This window comes from Bactrocera dorsalis, chromosome 3 (genome assembly GCF_023373825.1).
Source record: "Bactrocera dorsalis isolate Fly_Bdor chromosome 3, ASM2337382v1, whole genome shotgun sequence".
In the NCBI taxonomy this organism is placed as follows: Eukaryota; Metazoa; Arthropoda; class Insecta; order Diptera; family Tephritidae; genus Bactrocera; species Bactrocera dorsalis.
This window is the reverse complement of record NC_064305.1, coordinates 40,890,253-40,908,766: the sequence shown is the minus strand read 5'-3', so window position 1 is coordinate 40,908,766 and position 18,514 is coordinate 40,890,253. Positions and strand designations below refer to the sequence as shown.

The following is an 18,514-nucleotide window of genomic DNA, read 5'->3' as shown; positions in this document are numbered from 1 at the left end:
AGTATGTGTCGATACTACATCCAACTCCCATATACTTCAAATAATTATTTTAATTTTTCTAACAAACCATATGGAGAATAAGACAGTCAGAGTGTGGGTTGTATATTTAAAAAATCCTTGAAAACGCGTTTTAAAGTCAACCTGAGCAATGTCTAAATTAATGCAAGCCGTCCTTTTCTCAGCCCAAAAACACCCCCTATACTGATTTTCGTTTTACCACCTGACTTTAAACCCTTCAAGTTGGCCAAAATATGATATTTTAATGAATCTAAATGAAAACGTTTTTTTTTTTTTAAATTATATGCTTTAGCGCTTAATTAGAATGGAATCGGTTTATATCTTGCTTTAAACCTCATGTCCCTGATATAAAGAATTTCAATACTCTGGTTGACGTTTTCCATATTAACTAAATATAAAATATTAAATTTAGCCTCTTCAGTCGAGTTAATACCACATATTGCTCGTTTGAAGATGTTTTTAATATAAGTTTAGCCGACGTGAACTAAAATATAGCAATAAAACTAACTGTATAAACATTGGCAATATAAAGACCTTGTAATCTATAATAGATGTTCAATAAAATGATAATATATGGAGTTGTTATAAGTACCATATGTGGACATACATATCAGCCAGAGAAGTACCAGAAAGGTTTAAGGATATGAAATATAAGATCTTACGATTCATTCGCCATGATAAGTTAATATAAAATGGTGTCAAAAAGTTACTTAGCAACACACAATCTGACACAAGCCGATAACATAGAACCTTACGATGCGACATTGCCGAATGTGTTTATGTATGTGTAAACTTTATTATAATTTTATTTAAATATTATAGTTGTGGATATAAATTCCTATAAAAACGAGTTGACATAAATGCACATATATACAAATACGCTCATAAACATATACATACGCCTAAATAATATAATAACTTCACTTATAGATAGTTACATGTATTAGGCGACTATTCAAATATGTAAATACATCTAAACGTATGCTTATGTGTGTATACATATATTAAGTCCGTACGCAAATAGTCATGCATTAAATTGCGACATTAGTCGGCATTGGTGAGTATACTCGATTAACCCATACACTTTCTGACCTTTGAACATTGCACGTCCAAGACCGAGAAATCACCGGCTTTACTCGAACTGAATAAGTTTAGCGACAGTAAATGCTGATTTTAAAGTATTTTACTTTTCATCGAGTATATCTATGTATGTATGTGCAAACATATTTTAATAATGTGTGGATATATAGCAAAGTAGGAAAATTAATTCTTTTTGATTAAAAGAGAAATTATATCGTCAAATTGTGCACTGAAATGGGGCAGAACCAGCTTTTGCATTCAATTTACATACGTATGAATATATACTATACTATTTCTAGCTTTTAATTTAATTTTTGATCGAATAATCTTAAGTTGATAGCTGCATAGTTTATTTTTGTTTTTATTAATTACTTCTGTGTATTTACTCTATTTTTATTTATTCGGTTACGAACATCTTTTCGCGGTCTTTATATTATATATCTAAATATGAAATGCGGTATCCATACTAGCACAATGATAAGCAAAATTCTGATTTGAAACCCGCTTCAAAGGGTGCTTTCAGGAGCAGTTGACACTAATATCCTGCATGCATATACTTATATCTTCAAATACATATATGTACCTGTTACTTTAACTTAAAATATTGCATGAGATAAATTTTTTGATACCCAATAATCAAAACTTCATATAATTCATTTATAGTTTGCATTGACGTTTAATAGCTAGATAATATCTTAAGCATTACTCTCATTCCTAATGAATGTAATTTTTATATATATATCTAGGATTTAAATGTAATTGTGTTTTTGATTTTTCAGGAAAGACATTAAACTGTGGAAACCTTAAGGCATGTCAACAAATGTGAAAATCCTTTAATATTATACATATGTTAACACTTTAATATTTTTAACAAATCCAACAAAATACTCCAAGTAATATTACAAATGCAAAAGCAAATAAAAGAAAAAGACTTCTTGTGATCATATTCAAGACATTCTAATAAACAAACGGCCATTAAAAAGGAAATATGCAGGCCTCAGAATATTTGGTGTCGCTATATATCGCAACATGTGGACAAAATGGGCCAGGACTAGGAGCGGATGAAAAGGAAATAATATTGCTAGTGTACATTATTTTGGAAGCTAGTAGCGGAAAGGTAATTAACTTTGATGAGATAATAATATTCACTATTTGATTGTAGTTATTAATATTGTTCTATATTTAATACTCCTGTTTTATAAGTTTACGAAGTATAGATGACTGAACACATGTAATAGTCAACTTTTAAATTTATTTCTCTTACATTGTTTATTTGAACTGTGTTTCTGAGGTTTTTTAGATTTAAAAATAAATAAACATCATGTTATGTTGGAATTAATATCTTAATTTGTGTGTTAAATTAAAGAAAAATATAAAAATTTTTAATTTAACCTAAAACAAATCTACTTTATTAATAATATTTTATGAACCACATGCAGCTCTTTGTATTAGTGTATCTATTAATGCATATAATAACAAACCTAAATGTGGATGCCTCGTTTTCAAAGCGATCTTGGTCTATCTCATAACTTTATCATAGCTCTGTAAAAGGTCTATTGAAAAGTCACCGGCCTGACCCTAGATTACGATACTAGAATTATGGTTATTAGTTAGCCCTAACATTCAAAAGGTGCGTGTAGAAATTCGACAGCTTACGGATTATTAGTTTGCAAATTGTATCGGATAATTAATTTTCAAGGATTGGTATGTTAAATTTAGACGTGGTAAAATGAGAACCGAAGACAGTGAACGCAGTGGACGGCCAAAAGAGGTTGTTATTGACGAACACATCAAAAAAGTCTACAACATAGTTTTGGACGACTCTAAAGTAAAGTTGTTCAAAACAACAGACACTCTAAAGATATCCACCGAATGTGTACGAAATATCATTCAAGAATATTTGGGTATGAGAAAGGTGTGAAAGAAATGAAAGGAGGTCACCAAAAGTGAGGCATATTCTGAAGCAAATGACAAATGGTACTACAAAAAATGGTATGGAAAAGTTGGAGGGTCGCCGTTTTTGTTTTGTAAATTTAAGGCTCTATTGTATAAAAGCGGTCCAAAAGTGTTTTCCCTTATTCCCTCAAAAAGCAATGCTTAATTAACACACGAAATGATCCATTTTTTTGTAAACTAACACAAGTTGCTTTACAAAAATTGTATATATTTTTCTAATACCTAATAGAAATCATATTTTCCTTTTTTAATTCCAAGAAAAGTGCGGCTGAGGACCCGTCCACGCATTACTGTGGCTGACACATACATTGATCGTATTATGCGTGGACGGGTCCTCAGCCGCACTTTTCTTGGAATTAAAAAAGAAAAGCAAAATTTCCCGCAAATGTCGAGAATTCGGCTCAAAAATTGACATTTTCAGTTGAGAATAAGTTTGGGATGCAAACAGATCTCTACAAATATTTTGTTGGGTTAATGTTGACACAAATGTCCAAGATCAACATAAAACGATTTAATCGACCAGTGTTTGACCCTAGAGACATATATTGGAAAACGGAAGCAAAGTTGTACATCTAATAAAAAAAACGAATTTAGCAAAAAAATGTTTTTACTGCGGTAGGCCGAGGAATTTTCAATTGACCTGTTACTTATTTCTTCCTTTAGTGCGATTACTACAATATTAATAAATCTTAATTAAGGGGTTAGGCCACTCTAGAATTTTCGGAAAATTTATTTATTTTTTTTCAAATGATTCATTATGGTCTCATAAATGTTATCCTGAAAGATTATGACAGGGAAAAAATTCTACATGCCCTATTTTCGTTATCTAGTCGAAGGCCGTTCGTTCGGCAGGGAGCCGACTCAAAACTTTAAACGCGTTTATCTCAAAACTGTTTTTTTCAAGTTGACCGGAAACATAACTCAAACAATTTACAACCTTCTCACTTGAAATTTTGACAACATCTCCGAAAAGAAGTTCGAGCTTCTGTCTGAAAATAAATGGTTATTTACCAGTTATATATATACTTATATATACCGAACTATGCATGTATTTGTTAATTTCGAATGTTAAAATACATATATGTATATGTATAAAAACACGCATGACGACATGTGGTTGTAACGCACTTGCAAACAGCGTTTGGCAAATATTCTTAAAAGTTAACAAGTGAGGGAGATCATAGGTTCAGGTGTAAACAATTTGCCATTTTCAAGGATCAAAACCGGGAAAATACCTCTTTCTTTCGCAAAACTATATTTAAAACAAGTAAGAAAGGGCTAATTTCGGGTGCAACTGAACATTTTATACTCTTGCAACTAGCAAGAATCAAAACCAGGGAAATACTTTAAGGTGTAAAACTAATAAAATAGAGTAAATTCAGTCGGATGTTCGAAAATCCTGATATTAGTTATATAGAAGCTAGGCCAAGTTTTCGCTCAAATTTATCTATTTTAGCACAAAGTCGCCCGGAAGTTCGAAAATCTTTATATTAAATATTTGGCGGCTAAGGAAAGTATTGGTCCGATTCAACCCATTTTTCACACACAGACAATCTATTATAAAAGAAGGATTATCCTTTTGAGGAAATCCTCCAAGCATATACAACGGGACAAGGCTGCTTGTTAAAGAATTGAAGGACAATTTAATTGTAGCAACTATTATCACCGGCCCAGCAGCTGGTCAACTAGCTCATATACCGAGGATTCCGATGATCCGAAGTGATATTCCAATCCCATTTAAACGACTTCTATTTCGGTGAAAACATCTTTCACTCTAATTATAAACAAGTCCCAAGGACAGATTTTCGAATTAGTAGGGATTGTCCTACGAAAAGAATGTTTTACTCATGGCCAAATGTATGTTGGTCTCAGGCCGGAAGTCCTGAAAACTAATTTATATTGCTGCCATAAAATAAATTAACATCAAATATCGTTTACAGGGAAGGTCTGATGCAATAAATTATTTTGCAGGAGCAGAGAAAGTAAATTATATAGTTAAGGCCATTTTAGAAACTTATAATAATAATACAAAAAAATATACTTTCATGTTCGAATTTCTTTCATTTAACTAATTTTTAATGACCCGACTCAAAAACGAGAAAGTATGTGTGGGAGAGTGTATAGAAAATTATAACTTTTGAAATGATTGTTTAATACCCGTGTGAAGCCGGGCGGGCTGCTAGCTCATTATATTTATAACGTATCTTGGAAGCCAAGACTCACTTGGTACTTATTTTACTTCCAATCAGCGAAAATTATTTTGGAAGAGGTAAAATTTAATAAATTGAATTTATGTGGAAAACGTCAACTAGGGGATCATATTTAACTATATTAGGGATATGAGGGTTAGGCCAAGACAATTTTATATATACTATATATAAAACAAATGCATAATAATGGTGAAAGTTGTGTCTTCATACGAGTATATCTAATCATGCTTGATTTGTACACTGTTGTATTAAATAAGAAGAAGATGCCAGACAGATTGAACCCGGATTTCAACACGTCTCTTCATTCTGATCATAATTTACTAAAATTTATACACAAACTTCTTCTTAGAGATATTCGATTTCTTGGTAACTTAATTTACATATTTCATTTTTGTATGAGATGTATCACAGTTATAATACATTCGTTTGAGTACTGCAATCCAGTAACGTCATCACTAACAATTTTTTAAAGTGGCGACGTTGTTCTACAGTGTCCAAAATTTCAAATGTTTTTGAAAACTTATTTATTGAAATGTCTTCCACTCTAGTCAAAACACGACATTTGAAATTCTGTATAGTGGCGTGATCAAGGGGCTAAAAAACTATTATACTCTTTAGCAACATGTTGCAAGGGTGCACAAATAATAAACAGTTAAAATTTGCATATGTTTTCTGAAAACCGTTAACTATTGCACAGATGTGCTTTATTAAAATTAGTAGTGTAAGTTTGTCAAATGATGTTGATTTTCTAATTCTTCCTATTAATCTAACCTACATATGTACATATGTGTAGGTATGCATGTAGACTCATGAACTTGATTTATTATAAAGACATTCGGTATGAACGCAGTATGGAGATTACAAATGTCAATGACTGGCTAATGACATGTTCTACTACGTTTTGGATGGTTTTAAGCATTGTACTTTAGCAATTATATTTTCAAAACATACATACATTATGTAGTTCTACTGTACAAATCTATTGCTTTGAATAACAATTTCAGTCATATGAAATGTATTCAATTTTATATTACTTTTATTATTATGATATTTTTAGAAGTATTTATCTTCAAATAGATTTTGGGAATGTATGAATAATTTTTATTACCGTCACAATGTTAGAATAAATAATAAGTCGGATTTGAAAGTTTTTAGATCAGCATTTCGTTAGAAACGGCTTGGCGTTATTTGGAGATATCTGTTTATATCCTGAAAGTGTTCAAAATGACGTTGTAGACAAGTATGTAGGCGTACTTCTATAAAATTTGCGCAATTTTACTCTATATCATAAGGAATTTATAGAAATATTACAACTCAATTTTGGTTCCAATCGGTAATGAGTTAGGCGGTATTACCCTATTATTTTATATTTAACGATTATGTATATACAATATATTTTAGTCAGTTTTAGCACTATGTACGTATGTATATAAGTAGTTCGGAACCTAACCGTTATAAAAGAGGTGGGTTCCCACACTAGCACACTGCATTATACATTGGCTGAACGTATTATTTCCTACCGATCTTGGTTAGGCATGGGATGTATTTACATTAAACCATCATGTTTCCTCACTGTGATAACACTTGTTTTAAGTTCTTTAGTTACTGACTGAGTCATAGTTTTGTAGTGATTTTTCGAGCTACGCCGTTTTGTGGGTGTAATTCCTACTAGGATTCAAAAGAACATGGTTATGCAGTGTTTTAAGATATTTTTTCTTATTTTAAACTAAGTTATCGTTTAGAAGGACATACAGAGACGTAGACATACTTTTCGCCTCGATAATTTCATATAATACCATATGTATATCCAACCATATGTCGTCCTTAACAAGTTTTAAATGTTATAAAAAATGGTTAGGTCAATGAAGCTATTATACTCTGTCCAGAAGAGGTGCATACATTTATATACTATTGCAACATGTTGATCCAGAGTATAATAGTTTTGTTCATTAAACGGTTGTACGTATCACATAAAACTAATCGACATAGATATAGAGTTATAAATGTATAAACTCTCAGGGTGGCGAGAAAAGTTGAAATCTGGGTGCCTGTACGTCCGACCGAGGAAGATGTATCTAGAGTAAAAATTATGATATTTTGATGAAACCACCAAAGCTACAATAGCAAAATTCGCTTCACATCGTTATGTGTTTAACAGTACCGTTGTACTGTTAAAACTACTTAAAGCGACATTAAATTTTACGATGGACGATGCGAGTGGCATCGTTCACTTTAAAATAAATCACAAATCGCAGACCTTCTAACCGATTTCAACCAAATTCGGTACTGGGCATTCCTCTAAAATTCCTATTTAATAATGCGAAAATGAGCAAATTCGGACTGCAACCACACCTACTTCCTATATAACACAATTTTAAATTTCATTTGATTCTTTCACGTTCCTGTGTACAAATCAAGAAGTAATTAATATAACGGGATAAAACTTTGCACGAATGGTTCGTTTAGAGTATGCCACCTTATGACCAAGAATTGTTCAAATCCAATAAAGCTGTTCAAGGCGGTAGGTATCGAATATTATCATATCGGTCAAGGTGTGAGATATATAATTAAAATTCAGGGATAATCCTTTCCTGACAAATGGGTTGAATTGTGTCAATAATTCCTTAGCATACAATGATTTTCGAACTTCCAGGTAACTCAATACCGCATATATCGGTGAACATATGAGTTATCCCTATGAAAACGATCGATCATATTTTACTGATAATAGTGTGTCTTTGTGTTTAAAAAGGATAAAATTTGAATTGATAAATTTAACGAACTTTAGGAAACATTTTATTAGAATGTGGCATATTAAAAGTAGCAGTATTGAGGAGAATAGATAAAATCAGGTCGATATTAGTCCCAACTCCCATATATTACATATGGATAATGAAACGTGTTTTATATGTAAAAAATCATTGTACCAAAGTAATATTTTCATAAAAATCTCGATATTGTCAAGATCGCACACTGATTCATATGATTTTTAAGTAACATTTGAATTTCAATGATTTCGAACTTCAATAAATCTTCGACATTTTGTCTAAAGACTTTGGAGCAGTTTCAGAGCATTTAACTCATTGTAAAACCGAAAATCCTGTACATAAAGATAACCCTTGAACCCGGGACTGAAGCTTTTAGTGCGCGCGTGTATCGCAAATATTTATATACATACTTAGGCATAAACTTGCTCCATCTATTTGCTTACTGCACACACGCATTCAATATACATATTTATGAATTGCACTCAGGCTTTGCTTACCTATGCGAGACCTTCTTTCATAATGATTTCACAATTGCATGTGCAATAGAAAATTTTAAGCTCATAACTGGAAATGTTGTTCATTTACTTAAACTGTTTCGTTAATATGTTATTTTTCGTCGTTATTTTTGCGCTAAATCATGTACAATCACGACAAGTAAGAAATTAAGGATAAGAAAAAATGTGTGTGAAAACTGTGCATTTTAAATTTTATGCTATGACATCCTGGAACAACTTTTCATATACACATACTATATTTCATTATTTATATAACGTACATATACTATTAATATATTTTAAATATAACAACGCCGTCATTCTAAAATTTAACCTCACGTGCATAATAACTTGCCCAATCAGGCCATAACCCAAATGTAACTAATTTATTTATGTGTTTTGTTAAAGATAATTTTAACTTAAAGATTTTAAATTTAATTATAGTTCAATAAATGAACAAAACAGGTCAGACATTTCTCTAGGCTCTTTCTAGCATTTAATAATAATATAGATTAATTGTACGCTTATCATAATTTTTTTATGGAAAAAATTTATAAAATGAGTTCATGTTTTTCCTAACCAATATTGAGTTAACTTTATATCTCAATATATGTACATAAATCGATCAATATGTAAGACATTTTCAGATTAAATTTGATTAGCTTAGAACATTTATATTTAAAGCATTGCAAACACATTGAAATATTTCGCATTCTTTTCATACTTTACTGCGAAATTATATAATTTGAACGACGCTAAAACATAACCCTCCCTTACCTGTTAATGCTTTTCTCGCATCGACTTGAGAATGGCAAATAATTTACACTTAATTATACATAATTATAACTTGAGCTCTAGTATTATATTAATTATTTGTAATTATCGTGAATTTCGGTTGCTGAAATGCAAGCACATTTACTGTACTGTAAAATATCTGAGTTTGAACGCATAATGTTGTTTATAACAGCGTGTGGTAGTGGGGTAGTGGGGTCTTCAAATATTTAGTGATCCGCTAAAATTCTTTGGTAAAAGTAATGAACTGATGAAGGATAACTATAGATATTTCTTCTTCGTGAGTTTTTCGATCAATATGATGCAACCACCGTATTCACCTGACTTAGCTCTGTCAAACCTCTGGCTATTCAGAAAAATCAAACGATCGCTTCGAAGAAACCGTCTTGAGTCAATTGAATACATTAAACCTGAATCGGTATTCGTATTGAAGGCTATTCAGAAAATATACTTTAACAACTGCTTCGAGGATTGGAAAACCCGTTAGCACAAATGTATTGGGTTCGACAGGAATTGCTTTGAGGGGGACGACATAGTTTTTGAAGACCAAAATTATGAACAAAGTCTTATAGCCCTGACAGACGACAGTGCTAATATGCATTAGCGGGCTTAATTTACATTTATTTGCGCATTTGACCCATGTTAATGCAAGTTTGTAATGCACAAGAATTCCGTGCATTTGGTTGAATTTACTAAATTTGAGTAGGCAACACTGCTCAAAAATTGCCGATTTTTTGCTATTTATTGACAGATGTCGCACTTTTGCTATCCATTTTTCCAATATTCTTAACTTTTTTGCACACTTTTTCCACATTACAATCAATTATTGCTATTAATTTCATTCTATTATCTTTTCACGTAGATAATAATAAACGAATTTTTTCGTTAAATTTATATTGATTTTCCAAAATTTCTTTTAATAATTTATCTTATTCATTTTTATTTCACTTTTTTTTAATATAGAAACAAATTTCACTATCAGCTGTCTAAATGCACAAGTCTGCCGTCTGTCACCATAAAATTTCAATTCGCATTAGCGTTGCTTAAGGCGCATTAATTTTGCTCGTCTGTCAGGGCTATTATTATTTTTTTGCTATTAGTAGTATATATAAAAATTAGAATAATAGTTGAATTCCGAAATTTTTAGCACATGTGTTTCTTGGTACTTAAAAAGGTTTGTATTGATAACGGATGGAATCGGACAATACCACTTAATCTGTGAAATATACGAATGAAGCTGTGAACTCCAACTGGTTTCCGTTTGATTAATCCTATAACCTAAAAAATTTTAGTTATTATCAGATAATCTCAATCGGTGCAGGCAAGTCGAGTCGGTGTCGACAAGTCAATTCGAATATGTGTTTTACTGAAATAAATTACTATATTTCATTAAAAATGATTCATAAATATTTATGTACTATATATGTACATATGCTGCCGATAATTTTGATTTATCAAAAATTCATGTCATTTACCATATCATTACTTTTAGTAACCAACAATTTAGAGATTTTCAACACTTCTCACGTATCAAACTAAAGTAAGAAATATATTTCATTAAAATATGTAAAGCATTTTCTTCTTCATTTACATATAGTTGAGCACTTCCTTTTTACTCACTCAAATTTATGTACATAAATAAATACGTTCTATTAAAACTATTGATTATCGTCCATTTTAGTTGAGCATAGCAAATGTGATATCGTTGGAAGGTGATCAGTGTTTTTTATATACGCAGTATGTATTTAAATAGTTAATTGGTTGATGTTTTGACCTTTTATATAAATATAAAAGTATGTAAGGGATAACTTTGGCCGAATACGATACTTTCGCTGTTTGTAAGAGTCAAAGGGTTATAAAATATTCGACTGTCTTTCACTTGGCAGTTCGAACATGTTAAGGTCAGTATTTAGATTGAGCTTCGATAAACCAATTAGTTATTGAGGTATACAGACATATATTGTAAAGTAAAGGAAGCTAGCAGAATGGTCTTCTTAAGTTGAATGCAATCCTAGAGAGTATCATAAGGGGATACTTCAATAAAGTGTTATAACCGCTTGATATGTTTGTTATCTATATTTGATTAAGTTGGTGTTCGTTCGATTCACTGCTCAATTAGGTGCCAGCTAATATTTTCCTTGCCATCATAGATCGCTTAGCAGCGGACGCTCTTATGTACGAGTTTATATACTATATAAGTAAATGTGCATATGTACATATGTAACTACGTACATATAAGCGTATTAAGATCGAACGCAATTGAAAGCATTGGAAGTGGTCTTACATTTAAAAATTTGCATGCCATCCCAAAGCTCATAAATATTTTATGAGGAATATTTCTAAGTGAAACAATTGTATACTAAGCATGCATACATTATACGTAAACATATCTTCATAGACACCTTCATATTTGCAAGAGGCCTAGAGCCTAAATGTGCTATGTAAAGTGAGTTCAAGAATTCTAATATTTTTTAACTTATAATGATTATATGTATATAGATATAGAAGAAATAATTATCTACATACATTCGAGCTGGATAAATTGTTAATTTTTTTTACTTTTAGATTATTGGAACAAAGCAGCTATTGGTGCGACCTGACGGTAGCTTTGCTAAGGATCGTACAGTGTCCGGCTCATCAGATGCTTCAGTAGTCGTACGAGCATCATCGCCTGCTCTTGCATCCCAGCAAGCTGATGCCATTAACAATAACAACACTAGCGTTAGTAACTCAAACACACTGTTGAAAAGTGTATACAACAATCCAAGTACAACTGTAACTCATAGTAACAATAATAACACGATCACAAATGGATCTAGTAGTAGTATTGTACCGGCAGATTCGATTACAACAACAGTTAATACAGCATCATTCTCAGAGACAATTGAGCTTCCTTTAGCAGTAGCTCACTCTCAGGGAAAGCCCCTCCAGGAAGCAATAGACGAGGTAAGTTAATACTCAACTGATTCAATGGAATGACCAGGTTAATAAATTGTGCACATGCTACTCCTTCCGACTCCCTCCTACTTCTTTATCTTATGTGTTTTATTTGAAAATCGTTTATTGAGGATATGAGAGATATACCAGTAGCTATAGTATTGATCCGATTTTATCCGTTATTGCCAACACCACATACTATTAACCGAATAAAACGCTACCGAGTTTCATTAAGGTATCTCTCATAGCAGGTCAGGCTTACCAAAATACTATAAAACACATATTTCATATCATCGTTGTTTTTGGTCAAACGTGAGCTCGCGGCACCCATTTTGCACAGAGATTTAGAATGCCTGAGTTTTTGAACAACTTCACTTTACGGTCATCCAAAATTATTTTCTGGACTTTTCCACTGTCTTTCATCGTCTTCGGTGCAACCAGGCACATAAGTATAATGTGCCATAACTAAGCACTAAATAAAGATACTATATAAAGCTGTAATTTGGTACAGAGGGCAGCAGTAGCAAGGGTCACCTTTTTTTTGTAAAAGTGCGCGTGGCTCTGCCCTCTAACAAGTTTAATGTATACGAGTATACATATCTCCTGAAACACTTAAGCTACGACAACCAAACTTGCTCAGTTCAACTCTTATAAAAACTTCTACCGACAGTATAAAAAACTACTAAAAGTGCGATAAATCAATAACTAAAACGCCAGATGCATTAAATTTTACCATCGAAATGGTATAAGGGAGCTTGATGGGAGCCGGTGTGACAATTGAATGATGGACGTGGCACCGCTCACTTTTTGGTGAAATCTTATATCTCGGGATCCGAAAAACCGATTTCGACAAAATTTAGTACGTGGCATTTTTCTTATATTCTTATGCCACAATGCGAAAATGGATGAAATCGGATAACAACCATGCCTACTTCCCATAAAGCACAATTTTGAATTCACTTGATTCGTTCAGGTTCTCGTACACAAATCAAGAAGCAATTGATATAATGGATACACCTTTTCGTGTTTGTTTATTGCTAAGTATTTCTTTGTGCCTAAAATATGTAAAAAGAAAGGAGCTACCTTTGCTTTTGGTAAGTCTAGGTGCGTCACTGTATCGCATTGAGAGTATGGTGATCCCTTAACTTTCTTTTTGAGTTTTTGCTCATAATTTGAAAATTTAGCTATGAAGCAATATTGAACGAAATATATCGATTTTTTTACATTATAGTATGTACAATTGAAGATATACGCGATACTATTTACAGTTTGCCATATTGAATTACTAATTAGGTTGTGTTCGTGGTATCGCTTTGTGTGCTCATATAGATGTTGCGCAATATGGATATTCAGAAACCGTATTGACTTGGTATGTAGGGAATAGTTTACCCATCGCTATATTTATATCTGTGAAATTTTAGTTCGGTTTCATTTGTCCGTCCCATAAATCTTGCGTCAGTAATCATAAGTGGCGAAGGCCACCCTGGGGTGTCGAAAAGTGACAGGTATTTGAATTTTGTTATTTTCAGATTGAATTCTGACTTTGTTTTTTCTGACAATATGTGGGATATTGCACAATTGTGGCTCTAAAGGTAGTCTTGGGACGTACTAGCCATTACTTGATCGCATAGATGTGGCTTTAGAGAAGTCTTCACAATACCGATCTTCTAGAGTTTTGTTCGTTATGGAGGAAAATTTTCTTAACTTTTGAACTTTCCTTAATTGTGAATTAAGGTATTTGTTTGTATTATACTCCGGCTCGAAGGACCATGAATACTTTGATAATAATACTAACCACACATGCACCATATGATTGTTTAAAAGAAGAAGTCCGAATCTCGTTTAGTTATAAAAGCACAATTTATTTAACTTTATGGGTATTACGTACATATTACTTTTATATGAAACGGATGCCGATGTTAAAAAGGGAATTTAGTACCCAAAATATTTATCGTGCAATATTTATAACGTCAGTGTCGACTTGACCGAAGCGCGCAGGATCTATGTGTATACTTCGTAGCGAAAGATACTTTACGAATGGTGTGTGACAAATTCTGCTGTCGAATTGTTTGTTATGAAGTGTATGCGACGAAAGTGACTTGCGAATTCAGCGTCCAATCCCGATGTCCATCCTTTTTGTTGAGTGGGTACAGGTGTGGTGAGTTGTGTTGGTGTTGTGTGGTGACGTGAGTGTATGGTGCCATCGGATGTGGTGTATTGTAAGTTCGACCTTAGGGTGCGCAAGTTTTTCCCGGGTAGAGTGGGGGGAGGCTTTACTCATTTAAACACACAGAAAGAAGCGTGGTAATGATCCGATTTCGCAGACACTGTGTGATATGAATTTCTGGGTAAATAAGGTGCTAAAGAACATCTTGTAAGTTAAATTAAGTGAGCTTTATCGAATATTTGAATATTAAACCATTTAAAGGTTGAGAACACGACCACTTTTAAAAATTTTTTAACCCACAAGTGTCCCTTACTGCTAGGATCTCCTGCACCAAATTACATCATCTATCTTAATTTAGTTTAGTTATGGCACTTTATTGCTTGTACAACATGTGAATTCATAAAGGTGAAGAAAATTATTTTATACCGGATTCAAATATAGTTTAACTGACATATTAGATGTAGTGGATATATAAGTACAAAATCGTATTTATTTATTAGAACTTTCTGCTTAACAGACCTTCGTTACTACGGTTCTTAAAGTCTTATGCAATTTATTTAGTATCTAATAGTGAGAATCAGATTCTTAGAAAAGACTAGCTGACCCTGCAGACGTTGTCCTGCTTGAAATTATTTGTTTCGAAATGAAAAAGTGAAAGTTGAATTTATATTGTGTTGAAAATCATTTATTTCCGATTTTCCTACATTTTCTTAATGTAGCGCAGCTTGTTTCGGTGCGTAAATGTATAGAGAACCGTTTGAAAAACATGGCATTTCTAGATTTATATCACACACTTTTAAGGACTATCCTTGTGCCCTGTTGATTGTCATCTCAAATGCAATTTTCCCTGGAAACTGAATAGGTTTAAACTGTAATGGCAAATCGTTGGAACACAAAGGAATTCGTAGAATCAAGCATTCTGTGCCCTTGATTTCGATAGCTACGTCACAAACAATCGGTTTCCATTACACAGTTTCGGCGCATTAAGATTGGGAAACATAATAATGACAGATTCAACTTTAACACACAAGTGATGCGGCGATATACCAAGCCTCTCCAAAGAATTTGAAATTCCACTGGATAATTCACGGCTTCGTATTCATTGTCAAGACGATCGATCGATCGATTTGTATGAGAGTAAACCTCCCGGAATTTGACTTTGAATCTTTCAGTTTAAGTCATTAACATTGGTATTTTTGGCTGTTAAAATTACACTCAACAAATTGCAGTTACGATAATTTGGCCAATGTTCGGATAAACATTCGTGATGTGTTCATCTTTCGTCGAAGTGAATTGACAAAAGGCAAGTGGAATTGATATCAAACCACTGGAAGTATCAACCGGAATTTGCCCATTTCCAATTCATAGCGAATACGATGTAAAATGTCTTCGATATTTTTGGTCGTATCCCATAATTGACGCAGTTTTCATGATAAAAAGTGTGCGATCTTCAGTGGCATGCAAAATAGCTTCCGCATCGTCCATCGCTTGATTCCAGTGATTTTCATGTTCTAGTAATTATAATTGCTAGTATGCTTCTCAAAAAGTTTCACAAATCGTACCATTCACAATACGCAATGACTCAAATGAAGTTGAATTCCATACATTAATCAATAGTAACCGAAGGTAGAATCATTCGTCGTTTTTCAGGTGGATTGTATAAATAAGTCCTAATGCATTAGTTGAGAACACACCGGATATCCATCTACTGCTTGGCCTTGTTTTCTGTGTAACCATTTCTTCGACGATGAATTCCATGTACATATAATATCAAGGCATTTCCGAATAGAGCAATGTTTTGCACACGGATCACCGACGCGAGTTGAGAAAAAAATCGCCAGTTTCGATTTTGTTGTTGGCGGTGTTTCCATTGGCTGTACTGTATTCTAAGGGCAGAAATACACTCTTTGGCCTTCTCCAAAGGAACTGCGAGATGCACAAAAGTCGGAAAACGCTCATGAATTGCAAAAGTAAATATCTCACAAAATGCTTCATAGCAGTTCGACACATTTGATACTTGCTGATCTCATCTCGTTCACAGCCCTAGCGGTTATTGAGCGCTACGTCCTTTGGTGACGTTCTTGGAAACTTACTTGATCGATTTCACCAAACTGCAATACTCAACATTGATATGAGTTTTGAATATAGTACAATCCATGTGTTGTCAATTTCGATATTCACTCCTCTATGTAAATTGAATGCTGAATATTCTGCCATTGTCGTCTCGTGAGCGAGAACTATACAATAGGTATCTATCATTTCCAGTTTGCGTTTCCGAAAGAAAAGCACGTGGATAGATTTTCGTGCATTTTTTGTCAGATATATACAGCGAAGGGCGATTGTGGTGTCCACAGCATCCATGACCCAGATTGGTTTTCATCACTTCGTATAATTCTGGATCTATCTCAGGGTCAGGAATTTCCGCTGAAATAATTTCATCAATTGTACCTTATTTAACCACCATCCTAAGAAGAATGTGTGCGTGCGGCAAATCTCTTTTTTGTCCCTCTATAGAATACATAGAATCTGCCATCTTTACCGATTGTCCAGTGAGTGAATTCATCAAAAATTAGCCGAAATCATCATTGAAAGTCATAGAAATGGAATTGAACATCTCCAAAACATCGATTTATCGCATTTTGACCGAACATTTTGGCTTACTAAAGGTGTTTGCGCGGTTTATTCCGCACAATTTGACGACCAACAATTGCTCAGAATCCAACATTCGATGGACACTTGTGACCGAATATTTGACCAAAATCACATTTTAACCATTAACCACTCTCCGTATTCACTTGATATGGCACCGTGCGACTTCTTCCTTTTCGGAAAAATGAATTTGCCATTGAAAAGAAAGCGTTCTGTAGACGTAGAGACCATTCAAAAGGCTTACACCGGCATACTGGCGGGCAGAAGGAGACTAGTTTTAATCAAATAAATTGATTTTGTTGAAAAACCTATCTGCTGTATTTTTTTTTTTTTTGAAATCCTGTTAACTTTGGAATGACCTTGTACATACGTTGCTTCAAGATAAAGTCCATCAAACATCATAGCTGTTGTGTGAAGAGTCGTGCTGTGACATCGTGACGATCGTGCTGATTGATCGCGATTCAATAATTCCGTATTCTATGGTCATTTTACCTTGCAAGTGAATGTAACAAACAAATCCGCCCGTCCATAATTCCACACGTATAGGCATATAATCGCATCCTGCGAGTACTCGCGCATGTGCTTTGGGCTGCCAATGTATAATGTATGTTGATGGTAAAAAGAACGCCGACCGATATTAGCGCGACCTCTTCGTGCCATCCCACATAGGAGCATTAGGTCTCAAAAACCGGCCTAAATTATTTGAAGTGATTTTATGAATGAAAATGAGTAAAAATGCATGGTTGAATATAATAATGCAATATACTAAAATAAAACAAGCAAGGAAGGACTAAGTTCTGGTGCAATCGAACATTTTATATTGAATATATTTGAGTAGGTGGTAGTGTCGACCAAATTTAATCTATTTTTGCTCTTCCCACATACTACTAATATGCCACATAATCAAACAAATTTTCCTTCGCTTTCATTTGGGTACCTTACATACAATCACTAATCATATGAAGGAAGGTCAAGTGGATGTCTGAAAATCTTGGTAATAGTTATAGGGGATAGTTATAGGGGGAGGTTGTAGTTTTCGCGCAATTGTATCTATTTTAGGCGCAAAGATACACTCTTATGAATAAAACATGTTATGCAATTTTAATTTAGATGACTCAAATATTAGCGGATATATCCAGCATAAAGTGACTTAGAAGTTCTAAAACCTTTATATTAGGTATATGGGGGAAAGTATTGACCCGATTCAACCCTGTGTGAATCTCAATTTCATATATCACACATTAAACAATATTTTCGGTCAAAAGTGAACTATTGGTATCGGGTCCATGTATTCGGTACCTAGGGGCTTGAACAGTTTTAGTTGGATTTGGATAATTATTGGTCAAAAGGTGGCTTGTTTTCACGGAATTATTACTGCAAAATTTTATTCCGTTAAATTAAATAATTATTTATTTGTGTACCGGAAAGTGATAGAATCAATTG

At 33.3% G+C, this 18,514-nt stretch overlaps 1 protein-coding gene across 11 annotated transcripts in view; it reads left to right on the top strand.

Moving 5' to 3' along the window:
• LOC105232263 (RNA-binding protein fusilli) overlaps positions 1 to 18,514 on the top strand; it is a 46,444-nt gene that overhangs the window by 5,482 nt on the left and 22,448 nt on the right. For 10 of the 11 annotated variants that reach the window (XM_049451238.1, XM_049451240.1, XM_049451239.1 and 7 more), the window contains 2 exons: positions 1,878 to 2,215; positions 11,884 to 12,264. In XM_049451238.1, the coding sequence (XP_049307195.1) occupies positions 2,087 to 2,215; positions 11,884 to 12,264 (510 nt within the window). In that variant the 5' untranslated portion in view covers positions 1,878 to 2,086. Of the gene's footprint in view, positions 1 to 574; positions 800 to 1,877; positions 2,216 to 11,883; positions 12,265 to 18,514 lie in introns of those variants that run through there. The other variant, XM_049451241.1, reaches the window with a different exon arrangement.